We start from the raw sequence: 10,373 nt of genomic DNA, 5'->3' as shown, positions 1-10,373 counted from the left end.
AATTATTTAAATAATCTAGAAAGATACAAAACCAAAACCATAAGAAAAATAAAACCTTTGAATTGAATTGTTTTGTAACATTGAAATGATTTAGCCGTCTAGATCAAGACATCATTTCAGTTTTTCCACTCTCTCCCAAACTACCCAGTCTCTTTTACCACTCTCACATCCTCATGACCTTATCATCCGCCTCCCCAACTCTCAGTCTTTTAATTTTGTCATATGAACTTACTATGACTTCATCTATTCTGCTTTCAAACTATTAGTTTTTCTTTCCGCCTATCCAACTTTTACTTTTTCAACATGCTCAATCTTTTAACCTCACATGACACGACATATTTCAAGGCATAGCCCTAACCCGAAACCCGACACGAAAATAAACGGGTTGATACAACACGACACGTTAATTAAATGGGTCGGGTTAGGGTCGATCACTTTCAACCCATTTAGTGTTTCGACACCACACGACACGAACCCAACACGACACGACACGATTGCCACCTCTAGTAAAATCTATAGTTTAGCCTAATATTAATATATCTGAACCAAGATATAGAAAGAGGTGATACTTGCATTATAAAAAGAGAAGCAGCCACGTTGTTCCATTATAAAATCTTTTATATGCATTCACGTTCTTCGTTTTAATAAACCAGAGCTCAATCAGGAAGCAAGAAGGACCCCATGGACAATAATCGAGGCAAGCACTCTGTCGGTAAAGATCGACTTGCTCAGAGATAAGAACTACATCTTTCAGCTTTTGTTCCCGCGTGTAATTTGTCGATTTGATTACAGAGTACGTAGTTGAAGTTAATATCACCAGACACAATGAAACCGACAACGATAGAAGAAAAGCTCAGGTCTCATTCACCTTTTTTCTCACATTAATCTCAGTTAATGTTGTTCTTTTTTCTCTTTGCTGATAGATTGATTTTGTTTCTTCGAACCTTCGTATTTCATCCCATGTTGCAGCATTCATTTGTGTTAAATTGCTGTAAGCATCTGTAAATGTTAAGATGAATATCAGTTTAAAGGCTAATCCACAATCCAAGACAACTTCACTCAAAGATTCTAAGGTAATAGAACTCTTTGCTTTGCCAGCTCGATTAGATTTCAGAATTCATTTTTACGAACTAGTTGTGTGAAGAACCTAATCATCTTAAATCTAATGCACATGAGGTGCTTATGAAAATCTTTGTCATTAACTTTGATGCATTTTGGAAAAGGTTGATATGCAAATAGAGACTCAGAAGAGTAGAAAAAGTGGTGAAGGTTCTGGGAAAGGGACAAAAATGGCATTGCAACAAGAAGTACATTGCTGTCACCTTTGACTTTTTATTTATGTTTGTTGGTATTAGTTGAGGTGTCTTGACGTTCTCTCATTTAGTGCAATTATATTTAATTATATATAATATATCAATTCCTTTTTCAGGTAGAAAAGCTTAAAAAGAGGCTTAAACATGAACAAAATGTTCATAGTGCTTTAGAACGGGCTCTAACCCGCCCGTTAGGGGCTCTTCCTCGCCTTCCTCCGTATCTCCCTCCACTGGTAGGACACCTTTTTCCCCTTCGATGTTCATAGTAGTCCAATTTTCATTTTAATTATTATTTTGGGTAATTTTTTATTAGAAAAAATCGTAAAAGATGTGGTTGAATGACTTTGATAATGGTTTTGTGATGGTGGATTGTTTTAGTTACTATTTTTCAATGAACAAATTAAAAATGAAATGAAAGTCTATGTTGTTTACTGTGATCTACACTACATTTTAACAGTTGGTTGAGATCCATATAAATGTCCATCAAGATTGTGTATGGACCAATTGGTAATTAAGCATAAGTAGTCTAATAGAATGGAAAACCATATGTTTACTATTTAAATAAAACCGATAAAAAAGAAATAAAAGATAAGCTTTAAAAATTTTGATTTATAAATATATATTTTTTTGTCAAAAACATTTAGGTGGTTCGTTTAAAAATATTTAAGGTAGTTCATAGTTTATATTTCTATATAATCTTTTATAAAAGTAATAAATAAATAAATAAATAAATAAGTTGGTCAAATATTTAAGATAATTCATAGTTTATATTTCTATGTAATCTTTTATAAAAATTATAAATAAATAAATAAATAAGTGGATGAAATGACCCACCTTTGATGTACCGGCTATAATCATAATATTACCGACCCACAATTAGAGTAAGGAACTATTTTTTTTGGTCCATAGGTAGATAATGTGTAATGATCTTGGATAAGGCTTACGTTCCAAATAAAGATTCATAATATTCTTCAATTTTAACTTGAGAAGAGTATTGTTGTTGATGAAAAGAGAAGAAAGACACATAGATAAAGGGTTAGTGTGTTAACACATTAAGCCAAATTTTTTTGGCTTAACCTATTTAGTCATTCTATCTGGATTAAATAAAAAAAACAACCATTCATAGTTGTCTTGATTAAGTACTTAGCCCATTAAGCCGATCAAGAAAAAGAAACAACCCCTAACATGTACACGAACATCAAGTCCATATTACATTTAGAATTCTAACATACACAACTTATTTAGGACTCATGCAAATGTGATTGCACTATTATTTAATGCTTCTAACAATGCATGGATGTTTGCAGACGTTGGAGCTCCTAGCTGAAGTGGCTGTTTTGGAAGAAGAAGTTGTTAGGCTAGAACACCAGATGGTTCAATTTAGACAAGATTTATATGAAGAAGCTATCTACGTTTCTTTCTTTAATAGGAATCTTGAAAACTTAACTGATTTTCAAGAAAATTGCCATGCAAGAGATCGTAAAATTGAAACCAATGTATCAACACCCATTACTAAGAAATCCCCAAATCCAAAAACCGAAAGGGTCAAAGCTTTATTAAAACGATCTCTACACAAACATATTTCAGCAGAAAAATGTCCAAGTCCACAAAAACAACGTGTAAGTGTTAATTTATCGTATTGATAGTGAATTTGGTTTCAATTTAAGCTTTTTATATGGAATTTTTTTTTGGTAGTTTGAAGGTAAAGGGATAGAGAGTGGAGATGTGGGAAAAAGTAGTTTTTATATTCAAGAAAAGGGAATATTGGGAGATGATAGTCCAAATAAGATTTCAGAAAGTATCCTGAAATGTTTAATGTTTGTTTTTGCACGAATGAGCTCAACTTCGCCCTTGAGAATGGCAGAAATGCTACCTTCATTACAATCATGTGAGAATCCATGGGCAATGGATTTTAAAGATCCTTATGGTATCTTTTATGAATTTGAGAACACAGATATAGGTCCATATAAGTATTTATACGAAGTTGAAGCAACTACTATTAATAAAAACCGTACTACAATCTCTACGTTCCTAGCTCAAAGACTAAAGTAAATACTTGATAGTTATTCTTTTTTATTTTCATAGTACAAAATATAAATCAATATTTGATGTTATTTTTTGATTTTTTAGGGTCCTGCTAGGGAAACTTGAGTTGGTTAACTTAGCAAGCCTTACACATCAAGAGAAGCTTGCTTTCTGGATCAATACATATAATTCGTGCATGATGAATGTATTAAAATTTTCTTAATTTTCTTTATTTCATTTATTTGTAATCTACAAGTTTATAAAATCAATTCATTATCTCTGGTGCATTAAACTATCAGGCGTTTCTTGACCATGGAATACCAGAGACACCCGAGAGGATTGTTCGATTAATGCAGGAGGTAATAACAAATCTAAAATACAACATTATAACTTTTTAGATTTTTCACACTAAAGTGCCTTCTATAGAAGAAAATGAAAGTTTAATGTTGTAACTCGAAAGAAAGAAAATTGGACGCTATAATATACAAATACATGAAAATATGTTTCTATATCATGCATTAATAATTTTCACACTGCAATTCATTAATAAGGATAACACAAAAAATAGAATTTTATAACCGAAGTATGTTGCTATATCTTTCATTTTTCCCCATAATGAATAAGAGTATCATTCTCATGATCAGGCAACAATAAATGTTGGAGGCCATCTTTTAAATGCATTTAGCATCGAGCATTTCATACTGCGATTACCATATCATGCAAATCATGTAAGTCAACTGTTGCATCTTTCATGTTTTCATGTTCGTGGCATGAAAAAAGCTAATGTATTTGCAATTAATTACATGTTTAATTTGTTCAGGGTTTTGAAAAAGGTTTCAAGAACAATGAAGAAACTGCAAGAAACATATCTGGTTTGGAGTTGTCTGAACCACTAGTGACATTTGCATTGTCTTGTGGTAGTTGGTCATCACCTGCTGTAAGTTATCAATGCTTCATCAGTATATATATACATTCACTTTATTTAACAAAACGTATTATCATAAATCTTTACCTTTTTCAATAGCTTTTGTTTCCAAATTAACTAATTTATTTTTATCTATATAAAATAAAATGATTTATAAATTGTCCTTATATAGTTAAATTGTCATGTTTTAAGTACATGTGAGTCATATAATAAAAAAAAGATATTACTTGACAACAACAATTAAATAATTAAATATATTAAATGGAAAACTAGAAAAAAGTAATACTAAATACAGATTTAAAGTTTTTGACTTTATCTCCTCGCACAACTTGCGATGATATGTAATATTATATAGCTGTTATACACGTCGTTCACAATTTGGATAAAACCGAATTGTCCAATTTGACAATTTCGATTTGATTATTTGGTTTAGATATTTAAATTTTTGGATTGGTTTTCAATAAAACTGAATTATTATTTTGAATTTCGAATTGGTTTTGATTTATAATATAGTAACCGAATAGTCCAAAAAAAACTGAATAACATTTATTTATTTATTTATTTTAAAATTTCTATATTTATTTATTAGTTATATAATTTAGTTTTACAAATAAATTCAAAAAGTTTCACCTGATAAAACATTAATATGATTTTTTCTTCAAAAGTTTTTTATCTATTAAATATTAAACAATAATATATCTTCTTAGTAGTTGTTTATAAATTTCAAATCACATCTAAATAATTTGTATTTGCTATTTTTGTAAAAATTGGATAATATTATAATTATATGTCATTTTAAAATGTTTTGATTTTTTAAAATCAAATTATAAAAACCGATCCAACCAAATTGAGATTTTTGATCAGATCGGATCGGATTTGAATTTAATTTGTATTATCCGGATCCATATTTTGAAAACCGAAAACAATTGGAATTTAGTTAATTGGATTGGATCGAAATGATCCATTCAAAGAACACTCCTACTGTTATGAATTCAATATTTGATTTGGAGATTGTATAAAATATAGTTAGATATTTAATAAAATAAAGTAATTAGTAAAAAATAATAAACATTCCCTCTTCAAACATAAAGAGGATACTAAAATGAGATATTATTGAATGAAGGTGGTTAATCATACAAAAAAAATAATAAAAAATTAAAAAATTAAAAATTAAAAAACATGTACTAAGTAATAAGTGGTTAATAAAAATGACATAAAACAACATCTTTAATTTCCAATAATGCAAAACACTTGAATAGCTAACTGTATTATTAACTGTTGGAAAAACGTAATAATGGGTAAGGTTCATTATTTAATATACTTTTCTTGATTTTCTAAAATGAAGGTAAGAGTGTATAGTGGTTCAGAAGTTGAAAAAGAACTTGAAGTTGCAAAAAGAGATTACTTACAGGCTGCTGTTGGGATTTCAACATCAAAGAACCTGTTATCAATACCAAAACTGTTGGATTGGTATATGCTTGATTTTGCTAAAGACATGGAGTCATTTCTTGATTGGGTATGCCTTCAATTACCAAGTGATATTGGTCAAGTAGCAATCAAGTCCGTAGAAAGAACATTTAGTGAACCCATTTCAAATTATGTTAAAGTTAGCCCTTATGAGTTTCGATTTAGGTACCTTTTGTACAAATAAAACCTTTTGTTAGAGTTTTTTTGAGTTACATATTTGTATAGATAATTTAATAGAAAGTGGAAGGATATAAAATGCAACATTACTGATTTCATAAAGCGTACATGGTTATCCTTAAAAGCTTCCGATTAATAAAAGGTGACATTATTGATTTGATTTTCCTTTTTTTTTTTTGGGAAAATAACTCTTGAAGGTAACTAAGTGTTACATTTGTTTTCATTTGATTTTTTTTTTTGTATTCAATATACCATCAAACTTGTTTTTGTGTTCACTATAACCCTTTTGACCGACTTTTGACCGGTGATAGCTGGTCAAAGGGTTATAGTGAACATAAACAACAAGTTCGATGGTATATTCAGTAGGAAAAAAAAAGGAAAGGGACCAAATGAGAACAAACTCAACAGTTGATTACCATCCTGAGTCATTTTCCCCGAAAAGTTAAAATGAAATTAAAGTTGCAAAGTTATCAAAGACTGTAACCTTCTTTAGCCACAACGTATATGAAGAGCGTTTCGGAGGGGTAACTTCATTAAAACATGATATATGCTATGCTTACTGTAGTTAGCTGTCAACACCTCTCTGCAAAAGGATATGATTGTGTATGAGATGTATATTTATCAACATAAACGTTTACCTCAAGGTATATTATGGTGATGTGTCTGCAAAAGCTGCATGATATTGTACATATTGATGTTGTATCTTATCTCATTAATTCGATCTTAAAGCTAAGTAAACTCAAAAATCACAGCACTTGTGATTCCACTAGTTTGTAGACTTGTCTAGAATCCATGATACAATAAATCATTTGATTGGAAATTTAAATGTAGTCATGAAATGCACCTGCTTAGTCAAGATTCTCCCAATAAATATTCAAGTGCATTACAAAGTTGTACATGAATGAATAATGTTCTTTCGTGGGTTATGTTTTGAAGAGAAGCAAGAATGAATCTCATAAAGTCATTAATATCAGTAGGAGATGACGTAGGATTTGCTGTAAACGAGTAAAGGGAAAATGAATCAAGCGGGTAACCAACTGTTTGTTCTCATCTGGTCCCTTTCCTTTTTTTTTTTGTACTCAATATACCATCGAACTTGTTGTTTGTGTTCACTATTACCCTTTGATTGGCTATCACAGGTCAAAAGTTGGTCAAAAGGGTTATGGTGAATACAAACATAAAGTTCGATGATATATTGAGTACAAAAAAAGGAAAAGGACCAAATGAGAACAAACGCAACAGTTAGTTACTCTCAAGAGTCATTTTCCCTTCTTGTTTTAACAAACACTAATCCTTCTCCGTTCAAAATCCAAAATCAGTATAAAAATCATCATTTAACAAGCACTATCGTTATCAATTTGGATATTAATATCCCTTGTGCAAAACCTCTACTCTCACGTTAATCGTAATAGTGTGATTAACTTGGCACAAATCAAATAGAATGTAAATGATCACATTAATTTATACCATTATTGGAGGAGATTACAAATAAGAAGGAAAGATGTACAGAACCACATCATGATGGATGGAATCAAGTATACTGTTTACATACAAAAGTATTTGGTTATTGGGGGAAAATCAAGAAACTTCTAGTGTCGAATAAGGATCAATCAATCAAAAATAAATTATTGGGTCGAAATCTTCTTTTGTATCACGGTAATCATGATGAATAGACATTGACTTTGGGGAAATGCTAAAAAAATGGTGTTAGCATATCTTTGTATGTGTTATGTAGCCCATATTGTTAGTTAGGATTATTTGTATTCAGCCCATGTACTCATAATAAGCCCATATTGTATCTTATGTATGTATGTGTGTGTGTGTGTGTGTGTATATATATATATATATATATATATATATATATATTTATATTGGAATGCATGGCCTAAGCTTGATTCATGGGAATTAATTATGTCAACATGGTATTGAGCAATATATGCTAACCCTAGCTTGTCGATCCTGTCGACTACCCCTAATCATTTTTTTCGAAGCTTCTTCTTTCTTGTTCATCTTTATCATCGTCTTTTGTTCAACCATCATGTTAGTCTCATGTTCTTCCACTCATTTCTCTGACCCCTGAGATAAGATCTATGGAATAATGAACATCAAATCTTACATTCCCCTCTCGCTCAATCTTGATCGGTTAAATTACGATTCTTGGAAAGTACTGTTCAAAACTCATTGCATTGGGTACTCTATGTATGACCACCTAGATGGGTCATCTTCGTCTTCATCAAAACAGCCTGCGGATGCGTCATGGGAAAAGGTTGACAACATAGTCAAACAATGGTTATATGGGACTCTTACTTAATTGGTCCTTCAATCCATTCGTGTACCCGATGTCACTGTTACCAATGTCTGGAAAGCTATCGAAGATCTCTTTCATTAGAATAAAGAAAGCAAAGCCATGGAACTGGATTAAACTTTGCTTTCTAGCCATTGGAGACTCAACTGTCATGGAATACTGCACTAAGATTAAATCTATATCTAACTTGCTTGCAAATATTTGTTTCCCCGGTTAATGAACGAAGTCTTATCATCTATGCTTTAAGTAGCTTGTCTTCGAAATTTGCTCACATTGTTACAACGATCCGCCACCAAAAACCCTTTTTGACATTCTTGGAGATGCGGTCCATGCTAACTCTTGAAGAATGATCAATGAATAAAGAGCATAATCGCATAGTGAAATCTCCACATCCTGATACATTCTCCTCTCCGATGATTATTGATGTATTATATATATATATATATATATATATATATATATATATATATATATATATATATATATTAATATTAATTGTTCAAGTTTTAAATTTATGAAACTGATTTTATCGCAACCGGACTAATACACGCACTAGGCAGTAAACCTAATCGTGCAATAGTATAGTTGTTGTAAGACTAGATGCCGAACACTTGGGGAATGGTAGTGAATTAATTTGAAATTTATGATTATAAGTTACACTAAATAACATAAAGAAATAAAAGTGGGGGATTATGATTCTAAAATTCTCAATTAAATAAACAACTAATCTCGATAAAACTGACTGAAAACGATTCTCTTTAGGTACTTTGGTTAGACAAAAATACTTCAAGCACATCAAGCTAGATTGTTCATCTAAACCTAACAATGCTCAACAATAAACATAAAAGATTGAAACTTGAACACATAAGAATCTTTTATCAAGAAACCATAATAAATTGAATAAGAAAAAAAATAATCCGAAATGCAATTAATTCGTAATTTCAGGGATTCATTTAGTCTAACACAAAGAAAAAGAGTTTTGAATCCCAAAATCAGAAAGTAAACACATATAAAATCATATTTGTAACATCCATAAAAATCATGCCAAATTTAAACTTTTAAAAACATTTCAAATCCATTGATCATTACAAAACTTGTTTTCAAAATGTATAATATTAGAGTATCCCAGAAACATAAACATAAATATGAGGAGTTGTACGATCATGCCTTTGCCTTTCCTCGATCCCCTGATGTACCTGAAACAATAAACTGAAAACTGTATGTCCGAGGCTTAGTGAGTTACCCCAAAATACCGATACACTTCACATAACACATATACAAATAATGGCATGTACTGGTCCACACCTTTACAGACTGGATTACCCCTGGACCCACAGTGTGAGTCTAGATTGCCTTCCGGGCCCAAAACTCACATCTAGATTGCCACCAAGCCCACAGTACAAGTCTGCCTCAACTCATATCTGAAATACTACCGAGCCCATAGTACTAGTCTCCCTCATGTAACATCCGGATTCCATGGTATATTATTATAATTATTTATTTTTGAGGTTTATTGATCTACTCGACGAGTTGGTGCTACAACTCGACAAGTAGAGGCGGGTGTGGCCATGTGGGTTTAATGATCTACTCGACGAGTCTGAGAGTCGACTCACTGAGTAGGCACTGTGAGTGGAAACCCTAACTCCCCGGGTTTGGGGCCTATATAAGGATACTTATAGATTCATTTGCGGCTCCTCATCTGCTTCCCTTCACGAAGAGAAACCCTAATCACCCCTTAAGCTTTTGAGAGAGTATTGAGTCATTATTTGAGAACCTTGGTGCATTTTTGGTTGTGAAGAGGAGGATTTCAAGCAAGGATCGTGAAAGAGGCTGTTAGATATGCTGCTAAACATAAAGGAGCTTCTGTTTAAGGTAAAAGTTCGTATCTTTTCCATTAGTATGAGTAGATATCATGATTTTAGAGTTACGGCTTGACTTCCATCTTATTTTGGGACTTTGAAGGTTTTGAAAACCTTTTTAGAGTTAGACATCAAATCTGGAACTTGTGAGGTCCCTTGAGTCAAAAGTCCCCTGCTTTATTCAGCCATGTTAGCTCCTTGAATGAGAAACTCCTTCTCAAGCATGTTCTTGGCATTTCTAGCCCTAATGTGCCATGCATGAACGTAAAGCTCGTGGCTTTACGTGTTTTTCAAGCCTTAAG

At 31.7% G+C, this 10,373-nt stretch overlaps 1 protein-coding gene across 1 annotated transcript; it reads left to right on the top strand.

Moving 5' to 3' along the window:
* Positions 1 to 672: 672 nt before the first annotated feature.
* Positions 673 to 6,067, top strand: LOC145059314 (uncharacterized). Its single transcript, XM_079007169.1, has 11 exons — positions 673 to 857; positions 970 to 1,073; positions 1,224 to 1,307; positions 1,430 to 1,546; positions 2,621 to 2,932; positions 3,009 to 3,361; positions 3,444 to 3,543; positions 3,638 to 3,697; positions 3,983 to 4,066; positions 4,159 to 4,275; positions 5,609 to 6,067. The coding sequence occupies exons 2-11, from the start codon at positions 1,014 to 1,016 to the stop codon at positions 5,912 to 5,914; spliced, it is 1,593 nt and encodes a 530-aa protein (XP_078863295.1). The 5' UTR covers positions 673 to 857; positions 970 to 1,013; the 3' UTR covers positions 5,915 to 6,067.
* Positions 6,068 to 10,373: the final 4,306 nt, after the last annotated feature.

Source organism: Lactuca serriola, chromosome 6 (genome assembly GCF_051521515.1).
Source record: "Lactuca serriola cultivar US96UC23 chromosome 6, Lser_US96UC23_V15, whole genome shotgun sequence".
In the NCBI taxonomy this organism is placed as follows: Eukaryota; Viridiplantae; Streptophyta; class Magnoliopsida; order Asterales; family Asteraceae; genus Lactuca; species Lactuca serriola.
The sequence above is the reverse complement of the archived record's forward strand: the minus strand, read 5'-3'. Positions and strand labels throughout refer to the sequence as shown.

Excerpts from the sequence above, each read along its gene's own strand:
- LOC145059314 (XM_079007169.1), top strand. The coding sequence starts at position 1,014 with ATGAATATCAGTTTAAAGGCTAATCCACAATCCAAGACAACTTCACTC. Across the intron at positions 3,698-3,982 it reads TTGTTCGATTAATGCAGGAG|GCAACAATAAATGTTGGAGG; the intron begins GTAATAACAAAT and ends TCTCATGATCAG. Across the intron at positions 4,276-5,608 it reads GTAGTTGGTCATCACCTGCT|GTAAGAGTGTATAGTGGTTC; the intron begins GTAAGTTATCAA and ends TCTAAAATGAAG.